The sequence below is a fragment of the Atractosteus spatula genome, chromosome 12 (assembly GCF_055471065.1).
Source record: "Atractosteus spatula isolate fAtrSpa1 chromosome 12, fAtrSpa1.hap1, whole genome shotgun sequence".
NCBI lineage: Eukaryota > Metazoa > Chordata > Actinopteri > Semionotiformes > Lepisosteidae > Atractosteus > Atractosteus spatula.
In genome coordinates, this window is record NC_142717.1 from 40,337,724 (window position 1) to 40,360,207 (window position 22,484).

At 38.6% G+C, this 22,484-nt stretch overlaps 1 protein-coding gene across 1 annotated transcript; it reads left to right on the top strand.

The window, feature by feature from the left end:
• The first annotated feature begins 201 nt into the window (after positions 1 to 201).
• tmem64 (transmembrane protein 64) lies at positions 202 to 22,101 on the top strand. Its single transcript, XM_088929783.1, has 3 exons — positions 202 to 1,746; positions 15,885 to 16,040; positions 17,796 to 22,101. Exons 1-3 carry the CDS (start codon positions 1,036 to 1,038, stop codon positions 17,979 to 17,981), a joined length of 1,053 nt encoding a protein of 350 aa, XP_088785909.1. The 5' UTR covers positions 202 to 1,035; the 3' UTR covers positions 17,982 to 22,101.
• Positions 22,102 to 22,484: the final 383 nt, after the last annotated feature.

A 22,484-nucleotide genomic window follows, 5' to 3' on the forward strand; every position in this document is an offset into this window, starting at 1 on the left:
ATGGTTATCAGAATATATGCCTTCCTTACTTTCAGGACGACTGCCGACGTCTTTCGCCACGCAACTACATCTCCCGTCGACGGAACACGGCCATCTTCAGTGGCTGAAGTCTCGCGGGCGGGACTCGCGAGCCTCCGCTCTGCTGTCACGTGAGATGAGTCCCTTTTTTTTTAAAAAAAAACGGCAAAATAGGGGTCACGTGGAGGGTTACTTGGGATTCTGGGAAAAGAAACATCAGCTCTGAATAGCTGACACTGGTGGTACTGTAGGTAGGGAGCAGAGCATCACAACTTTTGTGCTCATTAATTTTTATTTTTTTTTACAAGCAGGAGAAAACTGCCGCAACCCGAGGGCGATTCTGACGTGAATAAGTGATATGAAGTAAATGGGAACGAGGTTGCAAAGAAGTGACGTGTGACGAGGAGCTGGAGCGGTCTACGGCACTCATAAACTTGGAAGAGCTCTCGACAGTGATTTGCCACATCCTCAGGATTTTTATTTTCAAAATCCCATCTTCTTGCACTTGAAATATTCCGTTCGTCTCAATGGTCCTGGCCGCTCTCTTTAGTGCGTCGGGTTGCGACAGAAAGGGAGACTATGGAGGTTTGCACATCAGAGAAACAGCACGAAGATGTGAAGCGCGAGTCCCTGGATTGGAATAATTCCCGATTCGTGTCTCCCCGAGAAGGAAATCGTCCAGTAAAGGAAACAAAAGGAGCGGATTAATGTATTAATAATCGGTTAGCCTGTAGCTGATGATCGCCTTCCGCGATGTAATTAATAAAGATTTGTTGTGCACCAGTTATGGTCTTAGGACATTTTGTTGTTTTTTTTTAACAGTTTTTGGTATGTCTTAAGATCTGTCATACACAGTAATGCCCGTGTAAAAGCAACGACCGCATGAAGTTAACGTAACGAAAAGGGGGGTGCCAGAGACGCAGTGGACGGTCTGTTGTGGTGGAGCATTTATTTGAACAGGTCCCCGGGAGTCAGGGGCTGCCCCGGCGTCTCCAGGCGAGGCGACGGTCGTCCAAGATGTGGAGTCTGGCGCTGACAGCTGTGCAGGTTTTCGTAAAAGGTCTGAAACACACGGCCGGCAAAAGCCAGCTCTTCGTCAACCGCTGGCTGCAGAGGTCTGCCCCCGATGCGATGGACTGCGAGAAGATGGAGATTTTGATCTGCAGCGGGTACGACGAGAGAGGCGCGGGTGCGAAGCCGGACGTGGACTCGCAGGGCGACGGCGGCGGTGAAGCCGGGGTCTATTTTTTCGGGGAGTTCAGAAACCCGTGCTGCCTCACGACTTTCTGCTGCAAGAGCGCCCTGCTGGCCTTCATTCTGGCAGTTGTGTGCTTTTCCTCGCTGGCCCTGGTGCGCCAGTACCTCAAGGACTTGCTTGTTTGGCTGGAGGGCTTGGACAGCCTGGTCGGGGCACTGCTGTTCATCATCGGGCTGGTCATGGTCTCTTTCCCCTGCGGCTGGGGCTACATCCTGCTCAACGTGGCCGCGGGCTACCTGTACGGCTTCGTCCTGGGCATGGGGCTGGTGATAGTCGGGGTTTTGATAGGGACTTTCGTCGCCCATGTGGTCTGCAAGAAGCTCCTGACCGAGTGGGTTTTGGCCAAGATCGAGAACAACGACCAGCTGAGCGCGGTCATCCGAGTGGTGGAAGGAGGGAGTGGACTTAAAATCGTTGCCTTAGCAAGACTCACGCCGATACCCTTTGGACTCCAAAATGCGGTGTTTTCAGTAAGTGGTGTGATAACGCGTGTTCTGTGATAACATTAATCTTTACTAGGTCCTGATGTCGTTGGCAGTGTTAGTGTGTAACACAGTAAAGACTGCTTTAGGACAGATAAGAGGACACCACCGCCCCCCCTTAAAAAGAGGGGAAATGCTTCATATCTGGGCTCGGCTCGGTACTACTGCAGGCAGTTGTAGTGATCGTGTAAACATCACAGAGCGCAGGCGAGTGTACCTTTTTTTTTCTCCCCACAGTATGATGAAGCAAACACGGTTAACGGTTCTGGCAAGTTGTACTTTTTCCAAGACCACCTTTGAACATCAACGCCGACGACAAGTCATCCCACTATCACAGCAGCTCTGACTAATGCAGGATCACCTACGAGTCATTTGCGTAACTTCCCTCAGCTGAAACCCGTTACTACGTGTACTTAACATTTTTAAAACCCCTTTTCCTCAAACTGGCTCACAGAATTAAATAGCTATAAAATACTGTTATCGCTGCGGTTTGTTTAAACCCGCCAATTTCTGTAGCGGCTTATCTACTTTTTAAAGGCTTTAAAGGGTCCTAAAGGATTCTTATATTGACTTGAATCCTGATCCCTTTGGGCAACAGTTGTACTTGTTGAGCTGTTGTGTCGTCTTAGTGTCAGGCAGTGAGTGTTAAGAGTGTTATTTCCTTGCATTGGGGAATCTGCCCTTTCTCGTGTGTTTGTAGAGAAACCCAACTTGCCAAAAGAAAATGTTTGGTAGTTTGATAGGTCGGAAACTTGACACAGGGTCCCCCAGGAGGAGCGAGACCAGTGCTGACTAATGAAGCTTTCTGCTTAGTCTGTTATTTGTTTATTTTCCTGCTTTGACTGTCGACAGTAGTTTGTGAATTCCCCACCCAGTGCGCTTAAGAAAAAAGTTACCAACCTTATGCATGTAGAATATGATGACAGAGTAGACCGTTAAATGTGTTTTCTTTCTTTTATGGTTTAACCCTCTACCATACTTTTGATACACTGATTTATTTTGAATTATTTCCATTCATCTTGGGTGAGATGGCTAGAATCATTGCTCACCAAAAACACAAGGCCTCAAGAGCTAATGTATGACACTTTTGTTGAGGAACCAGTTATTAGTTAGGAGACCCTTAACTGGGGTGTATGGGGTGTGCTTAATAAGCTATGTCTGGGTGGGGGGGGGGGGGGAAACCTGTTTAGGTTAATTCCACTCCCTGAGGTACAATTTCTGTTAATTATTTGTAGCTTAATTGCAGACTATTCCAGAGATGACAGTGGAGTGGAGACCATTAGTTCATTTTCCTCCAATATCTTAAAATCTAGAGGAATGTTTCTTTTTGCTGTTTGAACTTGAATGAACCTGCAAGAACATTTTCATATTTGCTAAACCAAAACATGCTTGTGTTAGTATCTTGGAAGTATTTTAACACCTGCTATAACCTCGGTTATTATATTTTTCCTATGGAGACTAGTTTAAATTAGTTTGCAGTGTTTTCTCTGATAGAAGAATGATATTCAAAATTAATTCCTGCAAACACTTTAATTCCCTATGACTCGTTTGTTTTATAATTTATTAATTTTGCACATAGTATGCATGTTTCATGTTCTGGCTGAGCTCATTATCAAAGATCATAAGATATTTCTAGCTTGATTAGATTATATTCAGATATACTATTTTTTGCATGTAGTATGGAAATTTCATGCATTGGCTGAGCTCCTGACTGGGTCATTATAATCAAAGATCAGATAATTCTAGCTTGATTAGATTAAGCTTGTTTGATTTCTCTCGCTTAGATTTTCCTCTTTACCGAATTGGCGATGTAGTGGAAAATGCCTTCACCTTTCTGTGTGGTACCCTGCACTTCAGTGGTGAAGAACAGTGAGTCCTCTGTTTTTTAAAGGCACTTTGGAAAAGCTCTGTGAAGTTGCTCCCCCTGCAACACCACAAACAGTGACTCCTAACATATTTCTGTGCTATGTTTATGCTGTTGAAAGTAGCGTTTGTGCTTTTTCAGTTCCTGAGATATTAGACTGTTTTGTTTACTCATATTAAGTTATTACTTCTTATTATGACTGCACCATTATATCATCTTTCAGCTTGGGGTGGTGTATGATTTTTAAATCAAATAGTGTTTTGTAATATATTAACATTTTTGTTTCAGTGGAATTATTCAGGTATTGAAATCTCAAGTTTTTTTAATATGTATATGTATGGTATTATGTACAGGTATTTGTGTTTCATGGTTGTTTCATATGATGTCTGCTTCAAAGGAGTGGTTGGCACCACCTTGTTTCAAGATGGATATTATATGTCTAGGACAAAATGTAGCTGCTCTGTGATCAGCAATGTATCCTCATTCCTCATCATTTTACTTCATTTCAGGATTCAGTGATTTGCAAGCTGAGAGAGATGAGGACTGTAATACAAGTGACATTTGTGCAATGCGGTCAGATATTCCATGATTGAAATTTAAATAATGCAAGTACCTATGTTTTGACAAATGACTAATTTACCCAAATATATTATAAAAACAATTGCTAATTCAAGGAACATGTGGAAGACATTCTTTCCAAAATTTCAGACAACGTTTTGACTAATGGAATACTTGTTCTTTCATTCAGAACCATTGAAATAGTCGACATTTGTGAGGTTTCACTTCCAATGTTGTTTTGCTGATTTGTTTTAAAATGCAGTTGACTTTTTCTATAATACCCGAATAGTGGTAACTTTTCTACATGCACGTGTAAGTGGTGCACAAAACACCACAACAGAACAACCTTGATGCAAGCACAGTCTTTTCATTTGAGTATTTGCATTCGTTTTAGATTTGTGCAATCCAAAAACACACAAATGCTGGTTTCAACGGCACCAAAAAAACAAATAGGGAGTCCCTGTAGTCTGTATTCCCTGTATTACGTTAAAGACATTTTCCACAGTCCCCATAGGGACATCTGCCACTTCCTGTACCAGGGAAATGTGCACGTCTGTGGTGACCTCAGTGCAAGCACTGGCGCACTGCAGCAGCACACGGGGGAACCCTCATACATGTGCAGAGTCAGTCTGTACCACATCTTTCCTCCAATGTTGTTTTGTTGCTTTGTTTTGAAACGCAGCCGCGACGGTGAGGTTAAGAGAAATGGGTAGGAGTTCGTAGTGTAAATGGCATGGTTAAGAGGGGACTCTCTGGGAGGGTTCACTTACAGTTCAGGTCTGGGCAGGTGTGTGGTGGACAGTGCTGTCACTGTCCTGGACTACTCCTCTATTAGTGCACTCACTGTTAAGCCACAGACCACCTTCCTAACCACAGCCAGTTTAGAATGTATACCACAAGAGCATACCAGCCCAAAGACAGACTGACACAGCCCACCAAGCTGTGTGGCCTTAACCAACCATATAGATGGGCTTCAAACTGCCTCGAGGAATACCAAAGCACTGAATGGTCATAAACTCAGACATTATTGTGCACTGTAACAAACCAATAAAATAGGCATACATTTCACAATAAAAATGATGTATATTGGAAATTCGCCTTGTTTGAGCTGCGTGTAGGGGAGGGGCAACTTCGCAGGCTGGGAGACATCGCCCGTGAAGGCTAGAAGGTGCTATTACTTGGGTAGGAAAGCAGCACAAATGCTGTTTTCAATGTCACAAAGCACCAAACGAATGAGACGGGCTCAGTTCACCCGAGCTGTTTGCGGGAGGGGGGCTGAGTGACCTTGTATCTCGGAAACGACACCAGCACAGACAGATGCGGTGGGTTTCACTGATTGTTCTGTTTGCAGAGGGAGGCAGCTTCACAGAAGCCCGTAGAAAATCCCCCTGGAGAAAAAGTGCAAGGAATCGCTATATTTGGGTTCCATTATTTTTCCAAAAATGGAAAATAAATGGATTGTGCTCAACAGCCATGCCTGTTAACGATAAAAAGAACAGTTTGATGTAATAACACAAGTTGGAAGCCAATACCAACCCCACTTACTTCAATAATTCCTTGAGGTTAACCGTACTGCTGTAGCGGGTCTGCACATGTGTCTCTCTTGCCTGAAGTAGTCAAACAAATATTTTACATCGGTTACATGTCAACAAAAATTGCTCCATTGCGAACGACCATTCAAATCAATAAAGCAGTCCCACGCAGGAACACTGAATTCAAGCTGATAAACCTAACCTGATGTGAACGTTTCAGTGTATTGAGCCTATTAAGCGCAAATGGTATACAGTGTAGGAAAATGCTAAAATGCACTTTTTTAAGTGTATGAGAGAAGGTGGAGTTTATTTGCCATATGTATGTGCACATTGGGATTCTTATTCACACTGTTCTCTTGGCTACAATACTGGTGGTGAATTATTTTAATTATAGGGTTTAAAAAACATTTTTTTTCCATTCATTGTTATTTCGTATCTTTCCACTTATGTGAACAGGGTAAGGTTTCTTCCTCTACCTCATTGACCAAGAGCACACAGAACCTTATCAACAGCCTGCAGTTTGCATACAGAGAAAAGAGTGGACAATGCAATACTCATATTTTTAAATGCAGTGTATCAGCATCTCGATGAAGCATAGACTTTTGTAAGAATCATATTGGTTTTTTTTTTTGCTTTGCTTACAATATAATACAACCACTGTTGGCAGCACAGAACCTATCAAGAAACTTCAGATTAAACAGTTACTTGATAAGGTGGGACCTAGACGTCTTACCAGACAGGTCTCAGCAGGTCACATTGGGGAAATGGTTATCTGACATTCACCACACTTCCACTGGGTCACCACAGGGCTGTGTCTTTCCCCCATTTGTCCATTTCATATTGCACACTGACCATTGTAAGAACACACAGAGAGGCATCTCATTGCATCTGCTGATGAAACAGCCCTGGTCAGCTTATTAAAGGACCCAGGAAATCACAATTTAGAAAAGGTTAACAGAAACTTTTTTTTTTCCTCAGGAAACCCAGCTACTTTAAGGTAGACAAAACTATTTTAACAGTTCTCCATGAATCATTTATTGAAAGTGTTTTAACATGCTGTCTTATTTGTTGGTTTGGCAACTGCAGTTAATTTGGAAAAAGCAAAATAGCACAATCACTGTGGCAAATCAAATCGACTTACTGTAAGTGCCCTCTACAAACAGTGTTCTGAAGAAGGTCAAGAGCATTATGGAGTAATCTGGGAGTTGCCTCTGTGTTCCTAGGTATACTGGTAAAGGACACAGGAAAGCTTTTATTCCCCTCTGCAATCTCCTCTCAAACAATGGAAAATAACTCTCTTATCTCCCTTAGCAGTATTGTACTGTATTCTTTGTTGCTGATGTTTGTTTTTTGTTGTGTTGCTGTGTAGCTCTTCCGCCATATAACAGATTTTCCCATAGGGATACAAAGGTTGAACTGGATTGGGCTATGAGCTGCTGCCACATTCTCTCTCTTGCCCTCTACTCCCCTCGGTGATCCGGACACAAGCCTGTCAACCATTAAAGGGGAACTGCAATGCTGTTTTTACATTTCGGGGTTACAATGAATCGGCAATGATGAGTGCATTTCAAACCCCCTTGAAGCTACCGCAGCACAGTAATATGTATAACTTCCAATTTACATCACAGGAGAGATGAGATTTCAGGTATACGTAGCGCCATATCGCTGTCACTGTCTGCGGTTCAGAATGAGGCAACAGTGATGCGAATGTGGCCCTATTGCATTATAAACGTTTTATTTAATTTGATTTTTTTAGTATTTTCATGAAACCGACACATGCTGTACAAGGTGACGTGTTTTAAATACTTTATCTAAGTTTTGCAGAAGAAGAGAAACCTGCCAGTCAACTAAAATACGCTCATATACATTTTCTTGTTTTGCTCTAGTGCTCTGTTATTTATATTGGTGGTTATTTTGCTGGTAAATTACTCCGAAAAGAAAGTGCAGCAAGTCCCGCTAGAAGTTATCGTCTGAAGTTGATTTGAATGAGTGCAGTTGAACTCGGTTCAACATATTGACTTTGAGATGGTTTTGCCAACAAATACTACTTGATAACTCACCCTGCAGATCATGTTCAAACATTTCTGGGGTGAAATGTCTGCTGAAGAACCTGTGCTTATTTAAATGTACATCATAGTGAATCTGGTTGAGAAACTTGTCGATGGGCCCAGCATCAGTGCCCATGTTTATTACCCAATTGAATACCCCTTGGAAAAGGATAATGATAAACAGTGTAGCATTGTTTGAGTTCAAAAAGACAAAAAAGGATTATCGTTGTTAGGAGACCATGTTTCTTATTTGCTTACAGCGACTAGTGAGCATGAAGGGCTGTTTCACATTACAATTCGCACAGACTCTCTCTTTTGCCCATAGAGAGGCCAGTGATTTCTCGTCTGCCTGCGACAATATGTCAACCGTACAATACTTTCACAAAGTGCATGATTTTGCACTTATTTTGAAAGTTGTCAAATTTCACAAGATTGGTCAATTGATTTATTTTTACCAGATTTAATCATCAGTCTGAGAAATGGGACTGCAGTTCCACTTTAAAGGACAGTAAATCTTTGGTGAGCCTGCAGTCCTGCTCTCCTGTTCTTCCTCATGGCCAGCACAGCCAGGGCCATGCAGTAGCTTGATGGTCATTATCTAGATGTGTTCATGCAGCAGCTAAACAGGGTTCGCTTCCAAATGACATACAGTAAGTTTCGAGGAACCGAAATCTTACACAACCCGGGGATTGGGTACACTTGAAATATGAGGATTTCTGCTTAAATATAGCTCTAAAATATGAAATATTTGCTTGAGCTGTAAATTAAGCTAACCTTTTAAGTTTATTTAAAGATTATGCTTTGAGCTATTGACCATTTTGTAGATATGTTTTAATTGTATTCAGATTATTTTTTGTATTATTTGCACATTACAGTGATTCACAATGATACTTAAGGATTTTGATGCAATGATAATATTAATAATTATATTATCAAAAGGATAATGGTAATCTGATGTCTAGCATGATAAACGTGGGTTTGATTCCATTCTGTTTCACCACATGCTCTGAACATAAGACAGAGCAGTCTGGCACTCATAGCTAACGCTAATCACATTTGGCACTACTGAGAAAAGCACCAAACCAGTTTAACAGGCTGCGCGGGACTAGTGGGGATGTCATTTTCTTTTTTACAAATGAACAAAAAAAACAGGATTTGCCAAGCAGCTGAAATAATGTACATAAGCGCACATGCATGCTGATAATGAAGCAGAACCCTGTCAGTCTGCCTGGACAAAAATACAGAATGAGAATGTTACAGTACATCTGAAAACCAACCAGATCTGCAAAACTTCTTGTTGTATTCCTCATGCATTAACATAGTCCTGAGAACTTATTTTTAAGTCCTTCTGCATGAACTACAGAGTTAATTGAATGGATCCTTTTATAAAATAAATTAAATGAAAATCTGTGAAGGAGCATTACTCTGAGGCATTTAGGCTGTAGTACCTTTTGTGTGTTGATTCTATAAGAGAAGAGCTTTCTCAGCCCCCAGTACTGTCTGATTAATTAAACACAGGTCACTCCTGCTTATGAGGCTAAAGGTTTTATCTGTTAAGTTTACAATGAAATGACAGAGTAAAAGGAAGACAAAGTTCCCCATGAGAGAAGATTTCACTGTTAAAATGTCTATGGTTTTATGATTTCTTTTGTCAAACATCCGATCTAAGAAGTGAAAATTAGTGAATAAATGTGTTCCCATCGATGTCTACTGCAAGAAGCTATATTGCAGAGATGACATACATATGAAATCCATTGGATTTCCAATCCAATAGGCTCCTGACTGTATCTTTATGCAATATTTGTCTGGCATAATGGATGAAATTAGTAAAAGGTGAGGTCGATCGAGTTAAGACTTCATAGAGGTAAATCTGACCAGAATTGCACTGGCCTTGACTGGATTTTTACAGCATGTTCTATATTAGTATACTATACATGTGTGATAACACAAGGCTATTGGTTTTAAACAGCAGAAGGTAAGAGATAATAATGTAGTCTACACAATGACTCGTGCCATGTGTCCAGTAGCCATGGATACCTTGAGTCTTATGTTTCCCTTCTGCATTACATTGCTTCTAGGTCTCATTATTTTGTAATGTATGCTGGCACACGTCCTAGCAGAAGAGGAGGAGGAGTTCAGGGGTACTTTTTGCCTTAATGAGATGTAGCCTTTTGGGCAGGTAAATGATTTGTACTGCCAAAGCAGTTTAGCTCGAGGAGGGAAAGCTTTTGCGAGTAATGCTGTTGTCGGGCTTGGGTTTTCTGTGTGCAAGAACCTCATATCCACAGTGCTGCAGTGGTGTGTATCACTGGCAGGAAAGGTGCTGAAAAAACTAAATCCAGGCACCACAGTCCATTTCTTTTTCATATCCACCATGAAATTATATGCAGAACGTGAGAAGCTGTCCTTAGTAGCTAAACTCGTTTACTAACAATTTTCATCCAATGTTTTGGATGATTTCCTGTGGGATTACATAATGTGTATTACTGCAAACTTATTTTCATGTATTTTTTGAGTGGATTAGTGGGACCTCTATCTTCTTACTGTTTTGAGAGGTTAAGAAGTCGGGCAGGATACAGCACATCAGCTGAAGCCAAAGGTGGCATGACCAGTGCTATATAAATAGCAAGTGCAAACTGAATTAAGCGTCTGAGTCAATAGTCCCGGCATATTTTTACAGTCAGTGTAAATTTATTTTATACTCCTATTCAGCTAAACTAATTTATTGTTAAAACCTTAAGTGGCTCAAATGATAAAAGTGCTACTCCAAATGGAGGTTGTGCTCTATGATTCAAGTTTTACCCTTTTATGTCAGGGTCACATCTGTGTGATCAAACTCCCCATGTGGTGGTGCTCAATAGGTTGTGCGCCATTGGTAGTAACAGTGGGATTAATCGTTCAGAGCCAACAACTTCTGAGCATCTGCAGGCTTGTGTTGATGTCATTGAGGGTACTGATGGTGATGTCCAGTCCGCACTGAACCTCCTGTATACTGCTGTAGAACTTACAGGTTATTAATGTGTGTGGCTTGATGGTTTGGCTGATTGGAGGGACCATTCTGGTCTTCTTCATTTAGAAATACTGATTTAGGCAGAAGAAAATTGAAGAAATTATGAATTTGCTAAAATGCCAAGACGGCAAGTAATTAAATCTCTGTTTCACAGAGATTTCTCTCTGGAAAGTGGCTGTTTGAATAAACTAAAAAGTAATGGATAGAGAAAAGGCTCTTACAGAGCTTTATTTAAGACATAGCACCCATAAAGTCAGTAATTAAGACAGATTGTTAATGGTAGAAAAATGGTAGAAATGGGAAATGTAATTATCCGAGTCTTAAAAACAGTACTTTCCATATAGTCATATTTACTGTATATTGTTAGTAATGGACGTTTGGCTCAGTCTGGAAATGTTACTGTCTCCAGGTTACGGTGTTGTGAGGAATTAATTTGTGTTAGGTTTTTTAGACATGTTTGTTCAGAGATTGTTCTCTTCGTTACAAAATGCATCCTATGTCAACCAGCCTGATAAGGGCGATTTATTTTTCCTTAAGGAGCTGTATGTTTCATTTCAATGCGATATCAGGTTATGGCTTCAGTTTTCATACCTGCAGTTTCACTAAGGGCATATGTTGTTTGAGTTGACTGTGAGTTTTTTATTTTCTATACATCTTTTATGGTTTTATTAGGTATTAACTTTAATCTGATTTTACAAAGTACATTTGTCTTTACATAACTGGCATCTCAGCTTTCTGGGTAATGTATGCTACAGCAGAAATCACTGCATTAAAGGAGTAATTCAAAACCTTGTACTGCAAAGACAGCATAGTTGGTTCTTGGCAGCAGTGATCTCCAGGTTTTGAACTGGGTGAAATCAAGATACAGGAGCAATTGATTGCATGTGGATTCTTTACAGGTTTTAAGAGTTGAGAAGTTAACTCATTGCATCCATTGGAAAAAAATATTTATAATCCAAATGTTTTAAAGGCTTTGCATAAGTATGTATGTTCTTATGTCTTATCACTAATTATCATGAGGTTTTAAGCCTAAACTGTAATTAACCTGGTAGTTTAGTCCTTGATCATGGAAGGTAAAAGAGCCTTACCACTAAAGTCAAAAGGATGATTTAAAAATCTGAAGGCATGGCATGCACTAAAATAAACATTAGTCTGATTTCTTTTGATAATATTTTTTTTTGGCTGCAAGAATATCCTGAACCATTTATTGCATTATTTAGACCCATTTTAAAGGGGACATCTAAAAAAACACTTATCCTTTGTTTAGTCCTACAAGCAACTACTGTATTTGTAAATATTTTGAAAAATACAGAAATTGGATTTGACACATTGGATGAACTTCTGCCCGTGCACCGAGTTTATTTGCAAACCAATATCAGAACTGTATTTTTTCCCTCATAATGCAATCATTTTTCATTCTTTGTTCTGATGATGTTTTGCATTTCAGAGTCAAATAATCAATGAATGCTGGAATAAGCATTTTTCCAGCAAGAGAAAATTAGCTTTGCAGAATTATCTGATTGGCACTCCTTTTTCTCAAATTCTAATCCAGTGTGACAGCTCATTGTCTGTACAATGTAATCCACGTGGACATTCGTCTTTAAAAAAATAATGTTCCACTGTGTTTTTCGAAGTTAATAAATAACAAAAAGGCATTTCAACATGACAAAATGCACTGATTTACAGAAAATAAGTTACATATGTTACTTATATTTTTTATACTAATGTGTACATTACTACACCTAAAGCTACAACCTTTAAATATTTTAGCTTTAAAAATAGTTAAAATATGAAACTATAAATACTGTATGATCTCTCATCTTCAAATTAAATGAAGCTGATGTTTTGGATATGCATTACAGATTCTTAATAAATCTAATCAAAATTGTTTTTGTCCTCAGAGGCCCAATGTATTTCTAGTTATTTTTTCTCCATTGGTACCCCTAAACCTCACATAAAACCACAGTTAACCAGCACTCCTCTGTGTGTTTTGGGAAGAGCTTTTTGAACTATACCTTGACAGAAATTGAACTCAACTCATCATTGTTTAAGAATAGTTTTGACTTCCTTTAACACGCATTTAATTAGAAAATCCTGCTTCAAAGCTTCAAAAATGTATATTTTAGAGTTTCATCAGTGTCTGTCAAAGGAAGAGAAGGCTAAGTTGTACTTGTTTTCATCATAAACGTACATTTTGAAAGCTGGAGTTGCCTGTACTGCCTCTGAATGTAAATGAAGCTCTTTCCCCCTAAAGTAATCTGTGATGAAGGACAGAAGAACTGTCTTTGGTACAGCATCACAAATGTTGAACACAACACTTCAGTAAACGGAGAATGTTTTTTTTTATTTCAGTGTACTTTACATACAAAAACTTTTTAGTAAATTTTGGCTTCTCTGTATAAGCCATCAAGTTAACGGTGACTCAGTCATAAACATGTAGTGGAATGAATCAAACAGGGTTTTTTTTTGCTTTCTGGCTTTTCTTTGCATTATATTCCTTTTATATAATATAAAAACAATATATAATACTGGACTTGCATGATGAACTTTGAGTATCTGTTTTGTACAACAGAGTAGTCTTGGCAAAGTCTGTTAATGTCACTAGCTCAGGGGAGCTCAGTCTGCCGAGTCTTGTTAAAGTGATCTTTGGCACACTGTTTAATTACTGATTACTGATTAAGGTTTCACACTTGGCTCTGATGTCAAAATTATACAACTTTAGAATCTCTCATTTTTATGTTGCCTGTCATGCTGAACCAGCTCAAAGCATTGTATATAATATCGATTAGAATAAAAAGAAATATGTCCATAATATTTACAAAAGCATAAACAATTACAACAAACATAACAATTCCGATTGCGGGTGAATCTCTGATGGAAGGGGCGGAATTTCTCACCCTCTGGGAAGTTGTAACAAGAAGATGTTCCCTTCCTTCTGATATTCACCATTGGAGCACAGCACTAGCAAGCATCAGCAGATCATAGTGTTTGTTTTAAAATGAGCTTTTCCACTAAATAATCAGCTGCCAGACTATTCAGTGCTTTAAATACAAGTAAACAAGTTTTAAAGTTAATGCTATAATGTGGGTGGATTGTGGGTTTGTGGCTGATTTTGCTTCCTTGCAGCTTTTTTGCCCTGGGTTCAGTTCTGGCAGTGAGCACTTTCCCCATCATATAATTATGGAGTTTGCATATTTTGCCTGGTTTGTGTGGGTTTATGCCACATGCTCTAGTTTATTTCTGTCTTCTACCAACATGCTTGCAGAAGAGCTTGGTGCCTCTAAATCTTTCCTGTGTGTGCATGCGCGTATGATGGACCAGTTCAAGTTGTAGTCTCGCCATGTGTCTTATTAAATATGTCATTCTATTCAGTGCTGAGTATTTTTACATTCAGTCTTATTTTAATGTAACTGTAAAATATGCTTTACTGTAAATATGCATCCACTTTACAACTAGAAATAGAATTTTGTATAGAATCCACAGAGTTGAGGGTTTGTGCCATATTTATGAATGATTTTGACAAGTGGAAGAACTTAATGTTGAGAAAATAATCAAGGGTCCACAGTGGATCCTTCAGGAACACCACATGTCTATCTGTCCATTTCTGAAACTTTTCGGTTTGTTAAATTTGATGCAAACCAGCTCAGAAAAAGTTCCTAAAAGACCCTCTAAAATTATCTTAAGATGAAGATGGTAAGATGGTAAGAAAATTACAACTTAAATCTAAAACAACTACATATGCAATTTGAGTACCCCTTACACATTGGCATTTCTCATTAAATTCAACCAGTGAACTGATTATATTGATCAGGGCTCACATCTTCCAAGTCTTAACACAAGGATGATGTAAGGTAAACTTGTACAACTGGATTTTATCTCCACAAAGCTGGCCACCACCATTTAAATACTATTCTTTCAAGAACATGAGCTGTAAATGGAAGGTGTGAAATAGTTTTTTGCGTTACTTAGAAATTAAAGTTAGATTTATTGAGTGAGGGTTTCACAAGGGCAGTTTTAAAAGCAGCTGAAAAAATGTCCCAGTAGACAGAACTGTGAACTGTAGCAAGTGTACAGATGTGAGAAATCATAGCGCAGTTGAGTTGGGTAAAGGAGTTGTGACAAAAAGGCCATTTCTGGAGAATTCTAAAGAAGTGAGTATAGGTCACTTTGAGTATAGGTCTGGACACAATTTGTTATTACCATGAATGGGTGTTTATGAGTAACTCCCACAAAAGACTGTTCCTGATAATGTTGCCTGAAATGTCACGTACAGCAGTTATTTGTCATGTCATGTGCAACAGGTGTGTTTAAAATTCAGAATAATGGCCAGGGTCATTTCTACACAAGGGCATTATCTGTAGTACAGCTGCCTTTAGTTCTCACCTGTTAATAATAGAGAATGAGTTTGTTTCTGATAAAACTGTTGAATTTATGGTACAATTACATCAGAATTATTTTTTTAATTGAAACTTTTAATTTTAATTTGAGAATAATTTTTAATAATAGAATTATAACTGTATTATAGGATTCATTTGTCCATTGTGGAGGAAGAAACTCTTTAGTTGTCTTTGTTTTCTTTAATAAAGTAAAGAAAACAAAGCTCTCCTTGCTAAGCTTGGTGCTTGTTCTCTCACTGCAGCAAAACTGCCAGTCTTGGGTGGGAAAACTGTGCTTCTGAGGAAAAAAGGGCTTTAAAATGAGAACGGTCTCTTCAACAGAATTAAAACAGTATCTAATAAAAACACGAGAGGCTTTCTGTGTAATGTGATTGGAGCTAACTACAGTAAAAATAGTTTTTTCTTCAGGACAAAATCTCTACCAGTTCTCAAACAGGGCAGTCCCCGGTTCAGCAGTGAAGACACTGGGGAACTACAAACAGGCCTCTGTGTGCAACACAGTAGTCAGCCAGTTTGTACAGTAAAGAACTACAGCAGCCGAGACTTCAGTGAAGCTCAGTCCAAATTCCTAAATACTTTACCTTTTTGTTCCCTCATAAAAGGCTTGTGGTAATGTGTGAATTACCTGCTTTGCCAAAGATCTCATTTGGGATTGAAGTTGTAAGTCTTGTGGGTCACTGTACATGCCTTACACGTGTGTGCTGCTCTGTCACACAGATCACAGACGTGTCCTTGCCAAACTACCTTGTGGCATCTTCGGTGGGACTGCTCCCCACCCAGCTGTTAAACTCCTACTTGGGGACCACACTGCGGACAATGGAAGATGTCATTGCAGAGCAGAGCGTCAGCGGGTATTTGGTTTTCAGTCTGCAGGTATGTCTGCTCTTCATTTTTCTCATGTCTCTCAGACATATGTCATTATGGGAGTGAAATGCCATTTGGGCGTGTGTAACCAGTGTTAATGTTTCTGCTGAAACCAGTTTATGTGAATGAAGTGGAAACATGCCCAACATGTTTTGCAAAACACTGGTTGCAAAAGCTTTACCTGTGAAAAAACATGGACCTTAGTTTATGGTTTCAGGGTCAGGAATCCAGCAGTTGAATACGATAAACCATAATCGAGGTTTTGTGCTATCTACAGTATTACATCATTGGGTGTAAATTAGTACAATGCTGATACATTAACTTTAATAAACGCAAGTCAGTTTCGATTAAGGCATCAACCAAACAGTAACAACCTGAGATAAAATCATTTGTTAAATATTCACCCAGGACAAGCTGTGTTACTATACATTTCTGCTATTGACTGTGCTGTGGTTGTGTTCACTAAAGTTCTGAAGTGTCTTTCAAATACACACACTAAAAGTGGTAAGAGGAACCATAAAATGTTATCCATTGAGAAATGTGGAACTGTTCCAAAGACTAGAAATATTGCAGTGTGTGAATTTGACAATGAATATGTTGTTTGCTTCTCCAAAATATAGACATAAACAAATGGAAGGACATTTTTTTTCTTATTGATTCATGCAGTATTAGAGTATTATTATTTATTATCACTGCATGTATATTATCTGTTATTCTTTATTTGATATGTCATAGAGCATAGTCCTAGTATTTTATTGTATACATTTTGGAAGAATACAACAGTATTTTTTCTCACCATCCTTGGTGATTGCACTGAATCATGTCTGCTCTACTGGCAAACTTTCTGTTAGCTGGTGGGAGTTTTATTCCTGTCTCTTCACTGCTGTTTTCCTTCAATAAACTCATTTGCAAGAAGGAAACCACTAGTCTTCTAATGTTTTGCTTTAAAACATATTTTTAAAATAACCGGGAGTAGTTTCGAGAAAACAGTACAGATTGAACAATTTTTTTAACTCGTCTTATTACTAGAGTTGTTTCTGTTGAATGAAAGGGCATTTGTAAAATGAGGTAATTGACAAAATATTGGTTCTGCTGTCGGTGGAGGGCTAAATAAACAATATTGATTGCAAATTTGGACTGGGTTTATTGAAAAGCAGTGCACATGTTAATGCTGAATGCTGTCCTGTGTATTAGGAATGGGTTCACAGTTATCAGTCTCAGCACAATATTGAACTAGGTGGCATTACTGACGTGATTTTAAGACAAGATTGTCTTATCAGAAGTAAAATCAGAATGAGGAGTCTTAGACTTCATACTTGGATGCTTGCAACCCTTGTGTTGTTTATTAAGACTTAAGCTTAAGCTATTTTAGATCGAAGTAATGGAATTCCCTGTCTCTAAGAATTTGGTATTACACTCTCTAGGTGTCACGACCAGTATTCCCTTCTTCCTCAACATCAAAAGGATGCAGCCCTTGGAGTCCTTAAACAGATGCTGCATAAGTTTGCGTAGTGTTTTGTGAATGTATTTAGTGTGAGCAGTACAAGAATAGGGAAATAAAGAGATCTAACCACCCAAATGTAAGTGAATGTTAGTTTTGTGCTACTGGGAGGTGTTTTTAATCGCCACGTAATATGTTCTTTGACCTATTCTGTCATATTTATTTCATATGAAACCATTATCTGAAATACAGCCTGTTCTTTCATTCCCAGGACTTTGTACAGTCAGTATAAAACTGTTTTATTTTCTTTCCTCTGCAAACAGATAATGATCAGCATAGGCTTGATGTTTTATGTCGTCCACCGAGCACAAGTGGAACTGAACGCAGCTATTGCAGCCTGTCAGATGGAGCTGAAAACATCCTACATGAACGGCAATCCAGCGAACCTCAGCAGCTCCTCATACTGCAGCAAAAGGACTTCAGCAACAGGAGGAATCAATGTGGTTTGAACCCATGCCGAAACCTTGGGGTTTTACCACGTGATTTTGAAACTGATGCCAAGATAAAATTGCTGAGATTTCCAAGACTGCAAATGAAGGGTTTGGCTTGCTGTAATCACAGGCAGTTCAACTTATCTTATACCCGGCTTGTATATTATATTACACAGCCTGAAAAATTGTTGCCGAATGCTCTTACACAAGCAGTGTTGCTGCTCGAATGCAAACTGTGTTATTTCACAGATATTGTCTCCCTGTTGTCGGGGGAAGGGGAAAGGGGGCCAGAGTGTCAAAGTTTTCAGTGCTTATGAGGTACATTTTTATTTTCTCAAAGCTACAAATAAAACTGAAAAATATTCAAGGCAGAATAGATATTTTTTTATGTACCAGCTAAAAAACACGTCTTTGGGTTGAGGGTGTTGGTGGATGCTGAATAGACCAAAGACTCAAATTTGGTTGGCCACAGTAGAAATAAACTTTACAAGTTTTTGGTATGTTATTTGATGGTGTTCAATGCACACGGTGTCCTCTCACACTGCTCAGTTAAATTATTCCATTAGATAATGTTGTTTCAATATTTTTCAAATATTTCTGACAAGAATGCCTTGCATGTAGGGCATTTTGTATGTAAGCTGCAAGGGTACATTGAGAGGGAATTGTTTACCCTTTTCTACTTTAAAGAAGGACATAATTTGGTGACGGAGGAGAAAAAGTGCATTTTCAAGATAACTGCTTTGGAAGATGTATATCATACTATCATGCAGCTATCTGTTCCATCTCTTGAGTGAATGGTGTGCTGTAAGAATACAAAGGACATCAGATGCTGTCTACTGCTGGAGTATTGCCTTTGCACACTTTATGACTTTTGATAGCTTGGAGATGGAATGGTATTTTCGAACGTGACAATGAAGACAGTATGCTGAAAAATCTTTCTGAATCCTTGTGAAGGTCAGGGTGCAGATGCATGGGGAGGATCCCTGAAGTGGTTGTTTATTGGGTGATAATCCCAACAGAAAAGAGTGAAAGCATCTGAAAACAATCCTTACATGCATTTTACAATGTACTGCTAAAGACCTGAAGAATCATATAGAGTATCATTTGAATACGTACAGTAGCTCTTGCCTTATTATAAATGCAATCTCAAATAAAGCCCACGATAACAGACCATGCTGTTTCACCAATTAGCATCTTTTTTTGTTCATCTTGTACTGTGATTTTCCCATCCAGTGTATTAGAGGTATTTTGATATTTGTGTTCTAGACTTTTTTCTCTCTTGTGCTTTATGTTCATTCTGTCTGCTCTCATCAGTGCCCCAGATCCTGATGTTACTGATAGCTGTTCCTGCTTTGGAGTCCTGTCCAGTGCTGAATAAAACACAAATGTGAAAAGAGCAGAGGGGAGGACTATGCATGTTAAAAGAAGTCACGCATAGACGAGACTCGCATAATAGCATGTTAATGTCCGTAAGTCGTCACAGCAGGTGTTTTTTACATTGTTCAGATATTATCTTTGCAGTTTCGGGAAGAAAAACATCACAAACCTTAAACAAATTGTGCCAAATGTTATACACTGGAAAACAAAAAGCTTTATTCACACTTGTTTTTATAACCCCTTGTTTTCTTTCTGGAAAAAACATCTGCTTTAATACTAAATCTTGCAAATACCTTAACATGACATCATTACTGTATTATCTGCTGCTTTATAGTTTTCACAAGTGTTCTAATCTGAAACTGGGGGAAAACGTTACCCACTTTGGCTAACACTAGCTTCATCAACCCGAGAGATGACCTCGTCACATGTCCCCTGTAAACTGGAAGCGAGAGCTGAGGAGTGAAAAGGAGAGCCCGTCCCATGTCCTGACATGTGCAGGTCAGCTCCAGGGCTGTTTGCAAGGAGCTCGCAGTGTGTGCACTGCCAGGCCTGGGAGCTGTGGAGTCCACAATGGGATCGGCATTGTTTCTCACTCCTCCATAAGCCTGGCAGTGAAACCTGCATCCGAGTCCGTCGTCTGGCTGGTGAAGAAGCTCTGTTGTTCACATTCCAGGATTACGGCACTAAAAAATAGGCATTTTGGTGAGGCATGTCTTTGGTGTACATGCATGTATGGTTCACCTCTCCCAGGGTCTCTAGAAATTAAATAGGTTGAATAGCTGCTGTTGTGACCTGTGTAAGTACAAAAGCACAACTTGCAATTCTATCTATATAAAATTTACTAAACCTTTCCAGAATCCTTACGGCTCTCCATTCAGTTTAAGGCTTGGGTTAAATCTTAATTTTGATCCACAGTATTATGGCGTCTTTTTTGCAAGATGGTTTTTGTTTCTTTTTGTTTTTTGTAACGGAAATTCCCCACCAAGTACTGGGATTGTGGTTTGCACACTGATTTAATCTAGGTTCAAGTCTCACAAGCCATCAAACTCTCTTGGGCTCTTTTATTAAGAGAATCAAGTTCACATTGAACTCTAAGCACTGATAGAACCAAAAAGTTCTATTGGAAGTTGATCATTTTTTAAGTTTATAACTTAAGTTTAAGTAAGCTTAGGTTCAAGATCCATCCTGGTGCTTTAAATGTTTTTATTGTAAATTAAGATAAAATGATACAGGACAAATAGAACAGAGTCTCCTTTCCTCACCCCTGTTAAAGTTAAAAGCTCCTTAAAAAGATCAGAAGCACTCACAGGATGTTATACTGTACATATGAAAAAGTGAAGAAACCTGTCAGTGGAACTTGGTAACACTAGTATATTTTAAAGCACTTTAAGTAGACTACCTTAGAGAATAGCATTAAGAATCCCATTTAACACACACAAAGGATTTTTAGTATGTGTTCCAATGATCTCCATACCCAGTTGTCCATGCTGAAAACAATGCATTATGATGGACTTTTGCTGAAGTTCAACCTCTCAAACCATCACATTTTGACAAAATTATGTAATTGATTTAGATGGGGAAAAAGGAGTTTTACATAATTGCATATGTATTGCACATGGCTAATTTAGTATACAGGTTATGTGTTTACGTGGTTTGGATTTATGAAGAATTATTCTGATACATTCTGGTACTGTGTATACCATTCTGTAAGTTACAAATGGTATTGCATGAAAGCTGACAATCAGGTCCTGAGTGATCACTTTTGTTCTTGGGCTACTACTGGATTTAGCACTGGGGCTACTGATGAGAGGGTGTGCTTTATTATGCTCTTCATTTCCAAGCTTTCAGTTATTAGGATTAGGCATTTACAGTAAACTGACAAGGGCTCTTATATACATACAGTAGGATTTATGACACTGCTTTCATTTGCGGATGCAAACAGCTCTACTGTATGTTCATAAATAGTGAATTGCAACAGTAGAAATGCAAAACTGAAGTGTTTTTTTTGTCCTCAGGCATAACAGCCTTATACTATTAGCAGGTTGTCAATAGATGAATCTGCTTTGTACTTTTTCTTATTGCAAAGTATTTTTCCTTCTTTTTGTAATTTACTCGGATTAGGTAACCATAGAGTTTTAATGAAGGAAAATAATAAGGTACAAGTGCTTTTACCTTCATTCCAGTACAGCTACACCCTGCTGTACTGAACTATTCCTTAGAAGCTACTGTAGATTAAAACAGGAACCTGTTTAATGCTTTCTTGCTGTTGCAGAGGCTACATGTGTATTCTGGATTTAGCAATAATATATAATCTTACAAATCTATGTGTAAATACCCAGCACTCACTTGGCTTGTAATATGTTAATCTGCCTTGTACATTTTGCTGCCTACAATACGTTAAAGGGACACTATGAACTGAACTAGTGTGTTCAAATAAAAGAAACATGTATCATTTAGCTTTACTATGTGAAAACAGTTGAGGGTGTTGCTATGCTCTGACAAGTCTAATGCAAATAAGGAAATAAAGACCAGGTAGGGTTACTTTCTTTTTGTCCTGTCAAAAAAAAACTTGATTTGAAATGGGAATCTATAAAAACTCTTTATGGCCATTTACACATCATTTTTTATTATACATAATTAATTAACATATACCAATAGCAACAACTTCCAGAATCCAACAAACTCTAAACTGAAAACTCTATAATTGTCTCAAGTGCATTTATATATTCTGTACTTTGTAATAAAGAGGAATTTTACAATGTATAAATGGGTATTTATGGCTGTTTCTTGTTCATTGTTACTATTTATGAAATAAAATTATCTTAAATGTAAAATTGTTGTCTATTCCACTCTGGGATGCGAGGCGATTGTTAGAATAAAGTTGAAAACAAGATATGATGTTTGTTCATTTTTTATGGAATGCTGTCATATATATATATTTTCCGAGATATATGTACTAGCTTTGAAAAAGTACTGTTTGCATAACAGTATTGTCAAGCTTATTTTAAAAATAAAAACATTAAGTGCCTAAATTATTAAAGATTCTTTTGATATTGGAATGAAGGTTTGATTAAAAGTACCTATAAATTACTAGTTGAAAATTATTTAAATTAATTGTTTAAGTTAAGTTCTTTATTTCTGTCT

Excerpts from the sequence above, each read along its gene's own strand:
- tmem64 (XM_088929783.1), top strand. The coding sequence starts at position 1,036 with ATGTGGAGTCTGGCGCTGACAGCTGTGCAGGTTTTCGTAAAAGGTCTG. Across the intron at positions 1,747-15,884 it reads TCCAAAATGCGGTGTTTTCA|ATCACAGACGTGTCCTTGCC; the intron begins GTAAGTGGTGTG and ends TCTGTCACACAG. Across the intron at positions 16,041-17,795 it reads ATTTGGTTTTCAGTCTGCAG|ATAATGATCAGCATAGGCTT; the intron begins GTATGTCTGCTC and ends CTCTGCAAACAG.